This window comes from Nanorana parkeri, unplaced genomic scaffold (assembly GCF_000935625.1).
Source record: "Nanorana parkeri isolate BGI_ZX_2015 unplaced genomic scaffold, ASM93562v1 scaffold1338, whole genome shotgun sequence".
Classification (NCBI taxonomy): domain Eukaryota; kingdom Metazoa; phylum Chordata; class Amphibia; order Anura; family Dicroglossidae; genus Nanorana; species Nanorana parkeri.
Genome location: NW_017307606.1, coordinates 401459 through 421760, shown reverse-complemented (window position 1 = coordinate 421760; position 20302 = coordinate 401459). Strand labels below are relative to the sequence as shown.

General features: G+C 39.4%; 1 protein-coding gene across 1 annotated transcript in view; it reads left to right on the top strand.

Annotated features, from left to right (window-relative positions):
• Window positions 1-8440, top strand: part of SLC16A9 (solute carrier family 16 member 9) — a 21787-nt gene extending 13347 nt beyond the window's left edge. Inside the window, exons 3-6 of the mRNA XM_018569465.1 lie at window positions 774-917; window positions 3553-3648; window positions 6422-7303; window positions 8163-8440. Of these exons, the coding sequence (XP_018424967.1) occupies window positions 774-917; window positions 3553-3648; window positions 6422-7303; window positions 8163-8341 (1301 nt within the window). The 3' untranslated portion in view covers window positions 8342-8440. The remainder of the gene's footprint in view (window positions 1-773; window positions 918-3552; window positions 3649-6421; window positions 7304-8162) is intronic.
• Window positions 8441-20302: the final 11862 nt, after the last annotated feature.

Genomic DNA, 20302 nt, shown 5'->3' with positions numbered 1-20302 from the left:
ATATATATATACACTGTATAATATATGTATCAGATGAACATTACATACCTGTACATGAACCGTACATGCAGGCATATGTTCACTCATTTTAACCATAATCATTTGCCGGATGCTATTACTGAATTTGATATCCTGCTTAAAGGGTCACTCACAGAGATGCAATTAATCAAAAGCTTCAGAACTTTAAGATGTCCTTTGTCCTACCTCATTTGTAAGTGTAAACCCTATTTGTATTTGATTGTCGCACTCAAATAGAGACAGCTGATAGGTTTGAGCAAGGGTTATTAAACCCTCAGCTTTTTTTTGCATATATCTACTGCTAACAAGCAGTAGATATATGCAAAAACCTTAGGGAAAAAAAAGTTTTACAAGAGGTTAAAACTTACCTGTGTCTTCGCCACACGCAAAGCATCTTGGGGCGGGCGCATGCACAGTTCAGATTTTTGGCCAGGAGATGAGGAGAGACACAAGGTAAGTCTATGGACAGCGTGCAGACACAGTGGGACAGGAAGTGCCAGCAAGCATAGAGGAGTCAGCGCTGGATTGGAGACCCACAGCAGCGCTGGAGAGACATCTGAAAACGACAGGAAAGAAGAAGAAGATCGGATTAAGAGACATAATTTAAGGTAAGTGTTACACTAACATTGGGGGGAGGGAAAATAAAATATATACTTTAATGTCACTTTCAGCATACCAAGATAGGTACAAGCATGCAGCGTGACACCAAACAACTGTTATAAATAGTAAGCTGTATTCTTTTCTTTTCTTTGCAGGTCCCCTGTGTAGTGTTTGTGTCTCTTCTTTTGGTGCTCGACCAGTTGCCATTTTCAGCAGTTTTTTAATAGGCGGGGGTCTGATACTGAGCAGCTTTGCTTCTAATATTTACTTCCTTTATTTCTCATATGGATTCATGGTTGGTAAGTAACATGTTTTATGAAACAATACATTTACAGTGTGCACCTAGGGTTGACACCTGTCCAGGATTCACCCGGACAGTCCAGGTTTTGAATGCTGTGTTCGGGTTTCATGGCAGCTGAAACCCGGACACAAGATGTCAGGCAGACAGGGACAACCAAAATTAAGATAGAGGCTACTAGCCCCCCCTGAAAATAATCTCACCTGTGATATTTACATATAATAATGGGTGGCGCTATTTACATATGAATACGCCACCACTCATTCTCCTAAAAAGATTTTCCGTCAGTCGCTACAGTGTTCGGGTTTCGCTGGAAGAAAAGGTGGCAACCCTTTGTGCACCAGATCAAAATTATAATGTATGTGTGTGTGTGTAAATTATTCATACAGTGTGTGGGTTAAAGGTTATTCACTGAGTGTGTTTAAAGAAGTAACACCACGTATAGAACAGTCAGCATTAAACTGCTGGCTGGCTGCCAAAACTGATGCAGCTAAAAACAACCTGCTGGTAACGTTCAAGGAGGATGTGAGACTGGAGGCTCAGATTTCCCATGGCCAAACAACTTTATGTTTTGTTTTTTGTAATAAATAGACGTTAAAGCCTATATAAACCCTAACAATGAACTTCTCCTATTTGCTAAAATTAGTTTTATTTTATCTGTTTGATAAGTGCAAACAGTACCTGTTGATCATTTCAGAAATTCAGACTTGTCCTGAGTCCTTTTTACTCCACCTGTGTTATCTCAAAGAGTCTAATTAGCACTCTCAACTCTTATCTTGGACCACAGAACAACTAGTGGGAGGGTTTGATTAGTTTAGCAAAAGACAACTTGGCAGGGCTGACACCACTCAGTCCACAGAAATGCTCTGTGTTGTCAGCCTAAAACAGGACTTAGGAGCTGAATGCATTTCTGGCAGATCAACAGGTATTTCTCTGTACTAGCCAGATCTTTGAGGGGGAAAAACATGTGGCAAATGTGAGTAAATCGCAGAGATGTACTGCATTTGTTTTTTCTCCTATTTTGCCCTAACATACGAACTTAGAATTTGTCACTGTGTTTGTGACAAGTTCTTAAAGAAGAACTCCAGACAGAAGAAAACAGAATTCTTGCAGTGGGGCTACCACCACACTGCAAGGGTTAAGTATTTGTCTAGGGTCATCTAGGATCTAAAATAACAAAGATATACTTTCTATACTTTCCCAAACCTCAGTCCCAACTGGCTGGTACAACCGTCCCTGCAGCCACGGGTTCTTAGACCACCGGAGTGGGAATGAGGTTCCGATGATTACATCTTTGTCATTTGAGACCCTAGACGAAAACAAGCACTTAACCCTTGCAGCGCAGAAGTAGCCCCATGGCAAGGGTTAAAAGAAAACTATGGGGTAAGTGTTTTTCCCCATAGTTCTCTTAAGGGTCACGGGGGGACATATACTTGTATCCTACCGTGACCCAAAGCTCAGTATACCGCGAGCTACAGTTTTATTATATCTGTTTGATAAGTGCAAACAGTACCTGTTGATCATTTCAGAAATTCAGACTTGTCCTGAGTCCTCAGTATCGTGGTACAGCTACAGCTCGCGGTATACTGAGACCATTGCAGCCGGTACGGATCCCGACATTACTGTCGAGAACCACCCAGCTGCGTGAGTGACAGCTGGCTCTGCCTATCTAGAGGCAGAGCCAGCTGTACCCGCCCTCTCCCCCGTCCGTTCCTCCAGTCAGCCCTGGAGGATCGAAGCCGGGAGGGGTGCAATCCCTGATGGCTGCGGTAACTGACAGTCACTGCTCTCTGCAGGGAGAGAGCAAGTGAGCGAGCAATGGTATGTGTTCCCTCACTTCCCGATCTATAGAGTCGACGTGTGACAGTTTCATTGTCACACATCGGCTCGAACTTTAAATGAGTGATTTTCACTCACCTCATAGATCTCCTTTAGGTTGTCTTCTGCCCAGAGTTCTTATTTAAATACAACTGGACATAGTATGGATGTTTTGGTTTTTTTTTGTTAGGGTAAAGGTGCCCATACACCTTTACAATTATCTGCAGATTTTCTGTGGTCAGATAGAAAAAGTGCAACAGATTAGCCCAGGTTGAGATTACTCCATCCACACAGTTAGATGGATAACTAAGCAGATAATTGTAAGATGTATGGGCAGCTTTATAGCCCAATCCTACTCCAGATAAATAAGACATAGGGATGATCAGGTGTGGATTGGTCTGTTTAGGGCTACCTTAGGGTGCAGCAATGAAGGCTTTCTATGTCACAAGAGCTTATTCTTGGAAAATGATCAGATCTGCTGGAAAATCCCTGTCCAATGGTTGCAATACTCAGGAAATGAAGGTGTTAAACCATACAGATGGTGCTTCTGCCTGTCCCACCACTACATTGGACATGCAGATATAGTTCCAGCCATCGCTTTCTGTGAAACACCTGCCTATTTATAACCACTGAACAGACTTATGTTGCCATTCCTGTTATTATTATTACTACTCCATTGTATACTTCTTTTTTTTTGGGGGGGGGGGGGGGATAATAATAACTGGAGAAAATATGGTGACTTTACGGTATCTTCTTATACGGCACTGTTATACTCCACCGCAACTATTACGATGTAACTACATACTTCCTTCTTTAAGGTTTTGGATGCGGCTTATTGTACACAGCCACAGTGACCGCAACCTGTCAGTATTTTGAAAAGCGGCGAGGACTTGCACTTGGAATCGTCTCAACAGGTAGGACACATCTGTGACATAGTTGTGACAGCTTTCAAATTTAATGCAAATTAGATTTTCTACTATTTCATACACACATATACATATACAAATGACAGGAGAGAGAGGGGGCACCGAGCCTTCCCTTACCTATTTATAGCTGCACATGCACAGAATGTATTCCAAGTAATAAAAGAAAACCTGTCATGAGAGATAAATGTATAGGTTGCCTTCTGAGGCACTAACGCAAAGTGAGTATAGAGAAAAGAAGTTCTGACACCTTTTATGACACGTATGTGCTGGATGCTTGTTCCAGGGGTTGTGATTCCACAAATATTGATGCAGAAACAGATACTCAGCATTTTCAGAAGGTGACTAGCAATGGTTGCAACACAAATGAATCTATATATCTTTTGGAAATAAGAATATGTAATTTATGCAAGAGTTATAATTACCAAAATTTGACGATTTCAAATACTTGTGATCACCTGCACAGCAAAACTAAGACTGTGAGGGCCCATAAAAACCAGACAGATGTGTTACATGTACCAAAATCACAAGGGACTGGCTGATTATCGTTGAGAGTAAAAGGATGACCTCCTGAAGTTTGTTTCTGCTGTTTCACTTTCACTGTTCAGTCACATGCTAGGGCAGGGAGGTGTTCCTTATCTGCAGCAGAGAAAAGTCAGATAACCATGCTGGCGGGGCTGTCCTACAGGGATGTCTAAATCTTGGGACTTAAATATAAATATAAATCTATTTGCAGGAAAAACAGCTCCCATATATGCATTACAAAGGTGTATTTTGCTGTTCAGCTGAAGTTCAGCTTTTAAGCTAAAGTTCAGACAAAATAAAAACCAACTGATCAAAGGTGAAAGTGTCATATAAGAATGAAAGATGTGGCTTATCTGATAAACTGTGATATTTGGAAACCAAAAAAATTTTCAAAAACAATCAGTGATAGTTGGTGGACCTGATTATACCTTTCTGACTCTAAGCCATTTTTGGCCAGGCCCATAAACCTCTCAGGGCTTCCTAAATAGAGCAGCTAAGCATGGTTGCTCATCCCATGCTGATAGAGGCTAGAACCAAGCACTGTGTTCTCTGGCTTGCCCTACCCATTAAAACATCCTGTCCTTTCCTTGACATGTACATGTGCCCTCTTCCTGTGGCTCTTGGTCATTGACAGGTAAATGTCATATAGCCATTATTGTTCTTCATGTTTCTGCCCAAAATCAGCAAACAAGACAGAACTCATGCATGCTGACATAGCTGTAAAGGCTGCTAGGGCAAGTGGTTTGGGAAACTGCTGCAACATCACAAAGAGGAACTCTTTGTAAACATCCCTACACATGACCAGCTTTTGAAATGTGGAGATACTGCACTGCTTGTTAAAGGGAGCCAATAGTTCACCTTTTCCCTGCCATCCAAAGGTGCTAGGGACATTTCTGTAAAGTCCAGCTCCAGTCAAACTTATTTTTTTAAAATTTTAGTATAGTGTGACAGGTTTAAATTCTCTTCAAGCCTTTATTGCTGTGAAGATTGTGGTGGACCGTGAGGAGCACCATGTGTGCATAGAAACTCTTGGAAATTGCAGCCAGCTGGGAAACAATGATCAATGAAACACCAGCATGTTTTGGGGAATTTAAGCTCCCTCTACTTCAGGGCTAACACTGGAGAAGGAACAAATTAAAAACACATGTGAGTGTGCACACCTACAATAAAAGTACACTTGAACAGAATTCAATAATCAACTGACTGGTGGAGCTTATTGGCGTATTGATACAAATAATACAATGTAAGTTTCTCAAAATATATTATAATATATAAAATATAGCTCTCCTATCCTATCTCTATGGAAACACAGAATGTAATTGACAGGTGCAGCCCTTCCAACACTATCCACAACTACAAAAAGTTTGGTTTACTACATAAATCCATTCAAGCTCAGGGACGGAACAATGATTCTGAATACTGAGCATGCATGGTTATCACAAGGACAGGTAGGGTTGTTATTTTATTGACTATCATTTGTGGAGCCTCCTCAGGTCTTTCTGCTTGAGCTTGAAGGTTGATATAGTACACAAGCAGAGATTAAATGAATGTGAGCACTGTTTTACCTATTTCCATGATAGTTGTCCTTTAATCATAAATGGTGTCATTGTCAACCCAGGACAAGACTGAGTTCTTTTATGAATAGGTGAATTTATTGACCATACAGCAATATTGGAGAGATACAAGAGTACTCTGGTAAATTGCTCTTGCACTCACACCTTATAGTTTAACAGAATAAAAATGGGCGTTGACCATCCCCAGGCAATAACAAGATGTAAGTAACTTGTTTGCAGTTTTAGATTTAGGATTAAATATCAGTACATGTGCCATAATTCTCTGGACACTAGGATTTCTTAATGAAGGTGAAATGGTAAAACAGGAAAAGTGATCCTTGCTTTGGACAAAAACTAGAGCAGCATTGCCTTGGGCAAAGTACTCAATGAACAGGTACAAATAAGAAACAAGCATGACAACACGTATTCCACATTTCCACCATACCCTAAGGCCTTCTCCTCACCCAAAGCCCATCCCCAAGGATACCTTACGTAGAAAGTTTGGTCTTCCATTGGCATAGTTCAAAGGTTCATGCAGGTAAAGGATGGTGAATCTTGTAGCAAAATTAATGCAGGCAAAGGATGATAAAATATCCAAAACAAGATGGAGTCAAGTAAAGAGCAATCTTGCATTCACAATGGTAATAAGATGTTTGTACATAATTATTTGTATCTTCTCTTAACAGGTTCTAGCGTTGGCACTTTTATATATGCAAGTCTGCAGAAAGAGTTAATATCTATCTATGGAATAGATGGGTGTTTGCTGATTATTGGAGGTCTGTCATTAAATATATTGGCATGTGGCATTCTGATGAGGCCCTTGCCAGTAGTATCGAGTAACAGACAAGAGAAAGCAGCCATAGAGAAAGCTTCAGACACCTACCTCATTTACCATGAAAAAGAACTCAATGCAGAGGAACAACTGGGGATGCTTGTGGAGGAAAAGTCCCATTCATTAAATAGTAACTGTAAATCTGAAGCGGATAAGACTACAACTCAGCCTGACATAGAAAGGGATAACATCAACCATGGAGCTCCAGAGAAACAAAGCTGCAAACAGTTAATTAAAAACAAGTGTCACAGCTACCTGGATTATTGGGAAGACACTGCAAGCCTGTTCAAAAGTAAAGTGTTCGCTGCTCTTTTCATAAACATTCTCCTGTTTGACATAGGGGGATTTCCTGCAGGATTTCTTTTGGAAGATGTAGCCAAAAGTGCCAATATTAGTAAAGAAGAGATGGCAGTACCCCTAGTATTCATCTTTGGCATCACGATGGCCATTGGCAAGCTCCTCTTAGGCATCCTGGCTGATTTCAAGTGGATAAATACCTTATATCTCTACGTCTTTACTTTAATTGCAACGGGTTTGGCAGTAGTTGCAGTCCCTCTCGCCAAGACATATGCCACCCTGGCAACTATTGCTGGAACAGTAGGATTTTTTACTGGCAATTGGTCAATATTTCCATATGTAACAACAAACATCGTTGGCTTAGATAAACTTACTCATGCCTATGGGATACTGATGTTCTTTGCTGGTGTCGGGAATTGCCTTGGACCACCTATAGTTGGTAAGCTATTCTAGCTGGTCATTTTGTCAAACCATTCATTGAAGTGCTTTTATAGTAGAACAGTTATTCAGGACTCCCCTTTGTTTTAGAGACGATCATTTACAGCATGTAAATGTGCAATACATGTCAGTGTAAAATAGATGCTTCTGCTTTTGTGGGACTTGCAATTTCATTTTTGATATGGTTTGCATATATTTGCTTTCCTGTTGTCCAACTTTTCTGATGCTGCACAGCCCTTCTAAAAGTTCCCACCACTGGGTCCCCATTCATTCATATGGGGATCCATACTCATGGGGGTCTGCAGCTGTCCTGTGAAGTATGACTTTCCCCATGGTAATGAATGGGGCAGCAGTGCACATGCCAAGGATGAGGAAGAAAGGCTGTGCAGCTGCAGACAGGGCCACACAATAAAGATGACTGGAACAGGGAATGAGGTAAGTATTGGACAGGTTGGACTGCACTTAGGGGGATTGGGGCATGCCTTAAAGGAAAACTCGTAGGTACAGTTGTCCTTTCAGACTGTACAATTTACATAGGGTGTAATGTATTTTACGGTGTATAGGAACAGAGCTGCATTGGTTTTCAGTGACAGCTCTTTAGTTTTAAATCAATTAAAACAAAGTTAAAACATATTTTTTGTTAACATATAAAAACAATTGTTGAATATGATTAAATTATATAGAATTAAAAAAACAACTTACCAGAGAAAGATATATTGCCTGTTATGTCACAATACTAATATATTAAAAGCCAGAATATTTAGCTTAATACTGTGAAACGGTCAAATTGTTCTTAATATGATGTCCTTAGGTTTCATCCTAGGTTACTGTTTAATATTTATTTATTTATTTACTTGTAGGTTGGTTCTTTGACTGGACGGGGACGTATGAAATTGCCTTTTACTTTTGCGGCATTTGTGTTCTTATAGGAGGACTTTCCTTGCTGGTTGTGGCACTGCCATTTTGGAAGACCTGTGGTACAAATAAGGCGGAGCCATTTGCAAAGAGTTACTCTTATAAAGTAGCTGCCAGTGTCTGAGAGACTGAAGAACAATGGTTCATTGTTAAATGATTGATGCTCTCCAATATACTGCATGACAAATGCCTTCTTCCTGGCCTGTGTACTGGTAGTATTTATAAGACTATGTACCTGTGTGCTTAGACAAGCCAGCCTTCTACTGTAAGGGCTGTTGTAGACTTCCACAGTCTATGCTCATTTTTAACTAAATTCTGATTACAAATTCCACTGCACACGTAAGGTGATGTCAAGTATTCACCAGCATATTCCAGCAGCACTTGTATCAAGGGGCAGACAGGGTTTGCCGTTATGCTCTGCAGGAGTTACACATAGAAAAAAGCTTGGGCTGTGACAGTACTGGGGAGGCCAATAGGGCTTTTGAAAACTGTATATTGGTGCTTCTCCTTTTATATACAATAGATTATTGTGCTGCCTGCAATACATCATGACAGTTTAGTCAAATGAAAACTAAAACCTATTACAATGTTTTCTTAGCTTAAAATGCCTATGCCGGTATCTCAGAAGGCATCTTCTCAGGAAATATATAGGTTTAACCAGTACCATAATGTTATGTTCATTCCTGATACTCTTTGGATAATTTGCAAACATTGCTTTTATAATTTGTGATACAATCAAGATATGTTATAGATGTGAAGAAAGAAAATTAATGTCAGTGATATCAAAGTCATTATGGACCAACATATTTCTAATTACTCAGAACAAGTCTGAGCCCAGGGGCCACCTAGAAAAAAATCTGATTATTTTGCCCTTACTGTATGTCAGAAATCCATGATAATATCTGAGAGGTCCCTATGATAATATGTCAGAATTCTACTGTATTTTTTCCGGGAGTTCTGAGATATTATCTTATAATTCTGACATTTTCCAACATACTGTCTGAACTTGTTTTTTTTTTCATTTGACCCCTGGGTTTTCCCATACAATGTTATTTTTTCAAAGTTGAAATACACTCGGCAGATCTTAAGAGCAGCTTTGCTACTCTTCTTTGTGATATACAGTATATGTTTCTAATTGTATTAATATGTCATACATATGTTTTACCACGTAACAATCTGGATTTTATTCCCTGAGGGAAATGCAATAGGCTTTACTTTTATTAATATGCAATTATGTTATGCTGAGAAGTATACCAGCCCATTGTGGTTGGTGGCCATATACTTTGCTCTTCATGCTGACATAATGTTTATATTGGTACATATAACTGGAAAGGTGGCGCCTAGTGCTCTATTGGTCAAGGGTAACCAGCAATTGCAGTGTTGAGTCAAAAACAGTGTTTATGTAGCACATGCTTTTTATTGTATTGTTTTAAATTGGGCTTGAGAGCACTTAAAGGAGTCTGTGGTAACTTCAATAGATCCTCAGTAGAGGGTCCAAATGTACATCCAAATATATAGAAAACTGAAAACAGGAATAAATGTGTCAAATATTTCTCTTGATATCCACAATTTGGAATATATCAACAGTTTCAGGAATATGGATGCAAAAGACAGGGGGAAAGTGTATTTTTTTCACCTTTACATTAGACATATGGTGTAGGATTGATGTCACTGCGCTGTGGTGGTAGATGTTACCAGTATTCTAACTATCCCCTTTTACACTGCTATACACCCTCATACACTTAAAGTAAAGGTTGCATAAAAACAAGGGTCCCTGGTTCTCATAAACTATTCCCCTTCCTCTTCAGACCTAGATATATATCTATGTTTCAGGGACCAATAATTAAGATAAGCATAGTACACATGACCTTTGTAGGGATGCAGAACTGTCATAAAATCATTAAGATTTTACAACCCAGTATTACAGCCTAACATCATGTGGACAGAACTTCTGTTCACCCCTCCCTAAACATTCTTTGTTCCAGGTCTGTTATAGAGACTGCACGTTCTATGTGCAACTAGCTCTTATAAGTGTCTGATTTTTATCCAATTTATATTGTAACATTTGTTACTATGCCTTGTATTTTATATATGTAATTTCTGTACAAATAGGTAAATATGTGTTTGAATGTGCATGGTCGAAAACGTTGTAACAGTGTACTGATTTGGCCATTTGAAAATATATGATTCATTGACCATGGCGTACACCTACCATTTCCACTGGATCATTATCGGTTCCCTTTAAAAGCACCTGATACCAAGAAAATGGTACAAAAGTGGTTCCCACACTTGTAGCACTTGATCTATTTTGTGTTGAAACTGATTACTCTCAATTCTCTGCAAACCTGCATCTCCACAATATAACCGTTTGAAGCTGTATCAGCTATCTTGAGCCCCATGAGCTCCTGTATGAATGACTTTAATCACCAATCCACTCTGTATTGTCACTGCCCCCCCCTTCTCACAGCGATTTGCTTTCTCTGTTCTTAGTCATTTTTGCTCTTTCTCCTGTGTGGGCATAATGTTTAGGGCTGGCATCGGTCACTGCATTGCTCTTCCCTAGCATTATATGAAAGAACACATCCCCGGAATGTGCAAAAAAAAAATATTCAAAAACGGTTCTGGCAGCAAAAAGGTTAAGCATGCATCAATGCTGGTCACTGGGTGCTGTAGGCTTAAGCTGTGCAATCTGCTGATCAGTTTATTGATTACACGCTATTACAGTGTAATGCACAGGTAACCCTTTCACTGCCAGAGCCATTTTCTGGACTTTTATTGCACACATATTAAAATCCCCTAGAATTACATATTTCCTAAGAGCAGAGACCCTGTAGAATAAAATGGAGGCCATTGCAAATTTTTATGTTGCATGATATTAGCACAACTGTTTATTAAACCCCAACATTTTAGTAAAAAATACACAAGTAAATTTTAGTGCACAAAACCACAATATAAGAGCCTTTTTTTAGTAAAAGATAAGCGAGGAGGTTGTGCCGGTCCCAGGCTCACAATAGGGGCAGTGGAGCTTAGGAAGCAAGGTGAGGCAGGGGTACTGGGCATGGGGACATTCTTTTGCTGGCCACTGGAAGTGATCAGGTGGCTTCACAGCCACCCAAATCACTTCCAGTGTAAAGCAGACAGTCGGCTTTACACATGTAAACAAACTCCCGGCAATCTGCTTACAGCGGCCCACTGCTGCTGGCGTATAACATACGTCAGTGGCAGCAAAAGGGTTAAAAGAACCCTCCCACCAAACTCAAAGTTGTTATGGAGCAAAGGTCAGTAAAAAGACCCACTGTTGAAAATGAAAGATTTGAATGAAATATATTAATTGCATGTTGATCAGGGGAAGTCAACAAGGAAAGGAATACATTACATTACACTTCAGCTTTAAAGTGAAACTTTGCCCAGGCTATGCACAGTATTTAAATATCCCAAACAACAGTAAACACAATTTTAAAGCAAGCCCTTATTCACCTCGGTAGCTATAGACATTGCAGATAAATTGATCTTCGAAATTCACAACAGGGGCACTGAAATCTAAGTCTTCTTCCTTGCCTGTCCTGTGCTCAGCACTGACTGAAACCCAACTTTGGGTGATCTTTGGGAATGAATTACTTCACAATACAATCAGCTAGAGAGAAGCTTGATGTATGGCTCTTTTACTGCTTGTTAAGAATGTAAATAATTCAATTCCCATAGTCTGGGACCATGTGTACTTTAAATAGCTTACTTTTGTTTTAGCTTAAAAAGGTCACCAAGCCCCAGCAGGACCATGTCATAACTACAGTGCTGCAATTGTTTATTGCAGCACCATAGTCGTGACAAGCCAGAAGGCATACCAAACTGACAGAGAGTGCAGCAGTCGTTAGCTACAACAGTAAAATATTTAAAACATACTCTTTTGGTGTACCCTGACTTTGTAGGTATCAGTTTTTTTTACAAATACAATTGGGCTTTAATCCCTGCCTAGACTGCAGTGATGGCAAACTTTCAGATTGTTGACATTTACTGTGTGTATGGCCAAATCTTTTAAATGTCAGTTTCACCTAAAAACGGATATACAGTTCTGTGCTGTTCTTGGCAGATTGAATGGCATGTTGTCTTTTTATATTTCCTAAAGACTCCAGTAAAAAGAAACTCCCAGCCCTGCCCGAGTGGTGTAGCAGTTACAAAGCCAATTAATGAGTCAGGCTCCCCTGGTGGGTTTTCCATTAAGAAAAAAATTAAATAATTTGGAAATCTAGCTAGAGTGACACTTTCACTATGGTCTTTTGGAGGGGGGTGCACACAAGCTACAGTAGGGAACGTTTGTAACTGGAGTCTAAGAGATATAAGTGGTTGAGTGCAGATTAACCTACCAGTGCCCACCCGAAAGTGATAAATACTTTCTGGTGGAGTTGGCATTTAAAGATTTGGCTGCCCTAGACAGGTCAGAGTGGAGCTTTGTGTGTTTGAAAATGTTGATGTATAATTATTTAAATAATATAACAAAAAAGTTAAAATCATTTTAACAATACATGTTTTTATTATACTGTGTCTGTGTGTCTTTTTTTTTTAGAAGCTACGTTTAACATAACACCTAAACTACAACTAAAACTCCATTTGAGAACGTGAATCACCACAAGTGTGACAAAGAAGGTTGGAGGGAGTCAGGAACCCACACTTAGAGGCTTTGCTGTTGGAGTCCTGTAGAGATAAGAAATGAAAAAACAATTAAGCTAATCAGCATGTGTAAATTAGACATACTTCCCACTTATAGATGTATGGGATTGGCAGAAATGTGCAGTGAATTCCTGGCCACAAAGGAATTGATGTGAAAGACCCCTAACTGAGGTCTAGTACAAGTGCATTGGAGTGTGGAAGTGAGAGTCTGCTAGTGATACATGGTGATTATGTGTTGTATTGAGTGTGCTGCCCCTGCAGGGAAAAAGAATGAATCACTGGGAGGAGAAGGAATAATGTCAGAGGTCACCGAAAATGGACTGTCTTTAAGATGGTGAGCTACAAATCCAACTTGATGTTTCTTGATGTGTAAACAGGAACACATAAACATAGGGGGATAGTCTCAAATTTGATTGCAAATGTAGAAATACACTACATGCAAGTTACATAGTTACAAGTTAGTCAGGTTGAAAAAAGACACAAGTCCATCGAGTCCAACCTATAGAGATAAAAAAAGGAGAAGAAAAGCCTAAACAGAACACTATGCCCACAATTACCCAATGTTGATCCAGAGGAAGGCAAAAAAACCCCTATAAAGCATGGTTCAATTTACTTCAACAGGGGATACAATTCCTTCCTGATCCCATAAGGCAATCGGATATTCCCTGGATCAACAATCTCTGATGCTTAATTTACCTCTAAGAACTCAATATCCAATAATATTCTGTGCATTTAGGAATACATCCAGATGTTTTTTAAAACAATTAACCAAGCTAGCTAGAACTAGCTCCTGGGGGAGTCTATTCCACATTTTCACAGCTCTAACTGTGAAGAATCCTTTCCGTATGCAAAGGTTAAACCTCTTTTCCTCCAGATGCAAAGAGTGCCCCCCTGTCCTTTGCAGTGACCTTAACGTTAATAATTTGGCACCAAGTTCTTTATATGGACCATTTATGTATTTATACATGGTGAGCATGTCCCCCCTTAATCGCCTCTTCTCCAGAGAGAACAAATTCAGGTCAGCTAATCTTTCCTCATAGCTGAGCTCCTTCATGCCTCTTATGAGTTTGGTTGCCCTTCGCTGCACTTTCTCCAGTTCCACAACATCCTGTTTGTGAACTGGTGCCCAAAACTGAACTGCATATTCCAGATGAGGTCTTACTAATGCTTTGTACAGGGGCAGGATTATGTCTTTGGAGTCTATACCCCTCTTAATACAATAAATTATTTTGCTTGCTTTAGAAACTGCTGCTTGGCATTGCATGCTATTATTCAGTCTATGGACTACCAGAACACCCAGATCTTTCTCCATCAAGCAAGGTGCTTTTCCAGCTCATTTAGGATGTGCAAATACTTTTGTGTGCATGATCCAGCACAGGTTCACTTTAAGCTTGCTGAATGAACTTTCCTATACTTGAAATGGATATTTAATATGGGTAGCAGGTAGCTGGAACATGACGCTACAGTTTTATGACCTTGTAGGCATTAATGAAAAAAGTGATGATGAGCTCATTGTTCAGCTTTAGTATGGCTTATCACTGGTATTTGAAGTCCTATAAAGGACAATAATATACTAGCTTGAAGAGTTCCACAAGTCCCATATTTACTCTGAGTAAACTCAGTTGTATGTCTCATCTCAAAAGAATCCGCTCACACCTAAAAGTTCTTCACAGCCAGTCCCACCACAAATCATCTGGGGACCCACGCTCTGTCTGATTCTTCTCTAGGCAATAAATTCTACCTCAACAGAAAGACAAAATGTCCAATGCAACAGAGGAGGTGTATCTTCCTAACACATACACACATGAGAAGCTGCCAATTGCACCTGAAATTCACATATGTAATTGTTTAACTGTAATGGAAACCTGTCTGGCTATAGTATCTCTCAGAACTGCATGGCACAGTTGAGATGGCCTGAATAGAACATTTTCACTAGGGGTGCCCACTGGTTAAAAGAGCATTAAGGTGTATTGACACCTATTTCAACCACATAGATACAGATACTGGTTTTTAGCTCCTCTTGAAGAGTCTGTGTGTCATTAACCTCATTTAGATGTTCTGCAATGATCATGCAGTGTAGGTGTTAACAGCAACTCCTGCCAAATAGCTAAATAACACAGTTGGACAAATAGACACCTTTGTATCTGCCACACGTGGTGCAAGTACTGGTAATCACGCTTTTATATTCAACATTTACCTAAAGATATTCTTATAGTTATAGCATGTTACTAAAGGGGGTGTAGCACAAGTGTGTTAATGGTGCTTATGCATACCTTGAGATGTCTTCTGGAGTGCCCTGGTGACCTTGCACTCCAGAGTGCTCTAATATGCAAATACATTTTAACGCTCTCTTTGTAGTATTGAGACCTGGTCTCTCACATTCAACCTCCGACATCTGCCTATTGGCCAATAATGCCACTCATCATGGTGGTGATAGGTCAATAGTAAGGTGAGGTGGAATGGGGGGAGGCAAGCTCTCTCAACTCTACCAAGAAGTTCTAAAATTGGTATATGAGAGTTCCTAAGATTTCAGGGCACTCCAGAAGCTGTCTGAATGTACATTTTGGCACTGCTAGATTGTAGCACTGCAGCTTGTTTACTACAATTATAGTTTTGAGAGGTTTACTTTAAAGAAAAAGTAAAAACGTGCTCAAATGTGCCAAAGGTCTGGAGCATCATCTGCATGTGCAAAATGTTCCCACATTAGTTCAGGATGTTTCTCTTTTTCATCTTAGAATGCATGTTTGGCTCTCCATCATCAACAGGCCCGGATTCCCCACAAGGCCACCGAGGCCCGGCCTCGGGGCGACATGTAGCAGAGTTTTAAAAAAATAAAAAAAGTGATTAAAAAGTAAAAAATAAGAAGAAGAATATTAAAAAATAATAAGAAAATAATTCTGAAAAATTGCGCAACCTGGCCTTGGGGCGGCAGGGAGAGCAAATCCGGCCCTGATCATCAACATTTCTTTTGTCATTTCTTCTGTGTCGTCACATGAAATTATATAAAATATTTACAAAAATGTGAGGGGTTTACTCACTTCTGTGAGATACTGTATATCATGTGCAAGTCCAATCCTTATATTGTGCATCTTCTGCCAAAAATCCTTCCAAAGTGCACTTCAATCTCCAGAATTTTCACTCCCAGGAGTACAGCAATAAAATACATATCCAAAGACAGATCTTTAACAGCGTAAATCAGTGTGGGGCATAATGAATCAAAGCAGGAGTTCTATTCTTCAGACAAATATCTGTTCCAACACCACAGATATAGCCCGAATGTAAACCGACTAACTTGATGGATATTAAATTGCTATTAAACCCAGTACTGGTCTCCTTCCTCTATAGGCTTTGGTATATGTTCCCTCAATAAATAGATGCAGAATACAGTGCAGAAAGAGGGGGGATCATAGTGTTACACGGTTTATTGCAGATGAATAAAAGTGTAAAATAGTGCATTGCATCGGCCAGGACTAAGGATAGAACGCCTAATATTATCAAGAAGGAGTGCACCACTTGCTCCAACCTTCGGTAGAATATGTGTGCCCACCCCTCTCCGTGCATTGACTCCATCCTACAGGTTTCCTGTCATTGACTTCATCAGGAGTAGTCAACACACAGTACTGTCAGCTGTTTGAAATACCCCTATTAACCCTTGCATTACCAGAAGCATTGGCTAAACATAGGAATTACAATAACAGCAATACACATATTATATAAAATAACATACCATAGGCAGGAATTGAACCCAAGCCTGCCATGTGGTAAGCAAAACATCTACCACTGAATTATCATTACAACAACCAAAGCATGGAAAAAAAAAAATTAATCCAATGTCAGGAATGGACTAAAACACATAGACCACTGCCTAAAATCAATAATGAGAAATGAAAATCAATTTCTATTGTAAGATCATTTGGATGTAAGGTTCCCAGTAAAAATGTAATAATAATATTTAAAAATCCAGTCAATTCCATCAAATCTCAAAACAGTGGGATCCGTTCCTTAAAATGTTGGAGACACAGGTGTTGATTTACTCAAAGGCCGTTCACTTTGAAAAGGAATTTACACTCGGCAGGAGAAATTTCCGCTTAGTTTAACGCATGAGGTGAAACTCTGATGACTTCTATCACCCAATGATGTGCAAACAAAAATACTGTTTTTTTAAACTTTCCACATGATTGGGTATTCTTTGGAAAGTGAATGTTCACCACATTCGCCAAGCTAAGAAAAACGTCAAAGAGTCAAAATTCCCTTCCAAAAAAAACATCCTATTTGCCTTTAGTAATTCAACCCCACTGTGTTTATTAAAACCTTTCTGTATGTTATTAATATGCTCCCCAATCCAACTGATAACTTCCACGTGGTGTGACCTACGTATTGAAGGCCACAAGGACAATTCAGCACATAGGTCACATGTATAGTGTTACAAGAAGTGAATTGATCAGTTTGTATCCGTCCTCTGGTTTATGACATAAAAAATGATCCCTCTTTCTTGGATTTTTTCCATATTCTACAAGTTAAAAAAACATTACCTTCAAAGAAAGTTGGTTTTCTTTCTGGTGGATTAAAGGTATGAACTAGCCTCATTCTGAGAGGAGGGACCTTGCTGTATATATGAGATTGATTTATTAAAGGCAAATAGGCTGTTCACTTTGCAAGGGAATTTGCAATATGCAGGGGAAGTTTGCCCCTAGTTTAGTGAATGAGGGGAAGCTCTGCTGACTTCCATCACCCAATCATGTTCAAGAAAAAATGCTGTTTTTTTATTTTATTTTCCTTGCACATGATTGAGTATTCTTTACAAAGTGAAGTTTCACCATATCCACTAAACTAAGGGAAACTTCCCTTGCAAAGCGAACAGCCTATATGCCTTAAGTAAATCAACCCCTTCTGGATTCCTGCACAAAAGGGGTTCTTGTCTTTTGTCTTTCAGAGGGATAAGCCAATATTTCCTAATGATTTTCTTGACCTTCTTATATTATACAAACAAAATATAAAGGCATATTCATAATAAAAAGCCTTAATATTTTGTTATCTTTTTCTTAAAGAGTTACACTCTCTCTGTGTCTGCTATCTCCCTATAAATTATCTTGAGGCCTTATTATAGCCTTTCTGTTCAAACTTATCCCTGATAATACCAGCTTGTTCTCTAAAACCTCACCCCCTCCATCAGTGATGACCTCAAGGTGTGTTGACTCGGTCCTACACGCTTCAGTCTATTGACGTCAGGCGTGGTCAACCCTCAGTACCGTCAGCTCACTAAAATATCTCCATTAACCCTTGCATTACTAGAAACATTGGCTAACCATAGGGATTTCAAAAAGCTTTATCCATTTTTCCGCCAACATTTAACCCTAAATATCCCAGATTTGTTTAAAATCCCCAGAAGTCAGAGAGGAGTCAGGTGACCTTCTACTGGGATAGGAACCGACAGTGTTCAGGAGTCAGGAGGACTCCCCCAGAGTTCAAAGTGGATCAGTTGGTGTGTGTGCTGGAGGCACACGAAGACAGCCAAGGAGGCTGGGAGAGAACTGGTGAGGCTAAGAGAGCCATGAGCCTGAGGCCCGCCAGTAGAAGTGTGGAACAGCATTTCCAAGAGGACCAGTGGATCAGAAGTGCTAATGTTTAAAGTGGAAGCCAGGAGGCTAAACTTGTGTTATGTTGCAAGTATTACATGGAGGTTATGCTGAACAACCCCTGCCTGGGTATCCAAGGTGGATGTATTAATTTTTATTTGAATAAAAGTGGGCTACCAAGCCCTTAAACAGAAGAGTGGACTGCATCCTTAGGCACTCACCATATGTGCTAATATCCCCATATACACACTATTTTACAAAAAAATTATTGGTAAAACTTAATTCTGTATTATCTTGGAATTAAACCCTGGTCACCCATTTACTTACAATAAAAGCGTTCTACCACCAATCCACCATTCTAATCTAAAAGCTAGAAAGCAGAATTGAAATCCAATATCCGAACTAGGTTACAATGATAATTTAGCAAATTTCTGAGTACTGTAGTGACTAAAGGTTAGAGTAAAGAATTTACAGCATGTAGAGGGGCACCAGACATCTGACACTTCTGGAATTATCGGATGCTGAAGGCTTTTGAGGCAGCAGAGCTCATGAAGAGAGAAGGAGGGACACCTTTGATTTGGACATTTTAAAAAGTCACTTAAAATACAGTTGGCTGCAGAACAAAATAAAGAAATTTGGCTTATTAGCTTCACAACTCCTAAATGAAAAGGAAATGTTGCCTGGGAAATTACTTTGCACGTTTTGTTGATTACATGACATGCAGGTCAGCAAGAAAGAAATGTGAGCGTAAACCAGGTGCATGCTAGTGCAGGCACAAAGAGGAGCTGCATCTATGGCCAGGGACAGTACTTAGGCCAGTCTGATAAGAGACAGGAAAGATACAGCAAGAGGGCAGTTGGTATAACTGTTTAAACCGCCACAAATGGCTGGATTGAATTGCAGGGTCAGACATTTGTCCTTCTCCACTTTCGCCACCCAATACTACTCCCCGTCCCCAACTGCTGAGTACTAATGTCCTTGGTACATCACACAGAAAGTTAAAGTAGATAGATAGAGAGATAGATAGATAGATAGATAGATAGATAGATAGATAGATAGATAGATAGATAGATAGATAGATAGAGATAATAGCATTAGTTAGCTTTATAATAATAAATTTTTGACAGATTTCAAAGTTACTTAGCGCCGGCCAGTGGCTAGATTGGGAAAGCAGCAGACAAGGCGTTGGTGAAATTGTCTGTATTTGTTTAGATTGCTACATTTATTTGTGATAGTTTGTGGGGAAATGCCATAGGAAATGACCTTTTAATCAGCGTTTGTTTCTATAACAATGGATTAGTAATAAACAGCTGTTGAAATAACTGAAACACTATTGTCATTGCATCATTCTTTTATACTGTACTGTTTACATGACAATATGATTGTAAGAAGGAGATATGTTCATTACTTTTATTTATTCAAAGACTTTTTACACCTCCCTTTTCATGCAATAACATGCATTTTTCTGCATGAAATATCAAGTACAAATCCCATTGTTTTCCTAAGCGGCTGGTTCACATCTATGCATTAGAATGAAAAGAAAAGGGAAATGATATGGGCCGATGCACTTGCCCACTACGACATGCATGGAACAGAGTTAATCCAGCCTTTTTACTAGAAAATACACATAGCAAACATTTGTAAAAAAATATGGGAACCAACCAGTTATAAGGAAAAATCACAATCAGCACAAACTGAGAACATGTCTTTTTACCTATCACATTACTGACATTGCTATGAGAGACTACAAGACGCAACAAGATATGGACATGGTACAGATTGGAAAGATTAAAAAAGCACATTCTTAAGTAGTGTCTTTACAGGTTTTCTAGCAATAAAGAGAA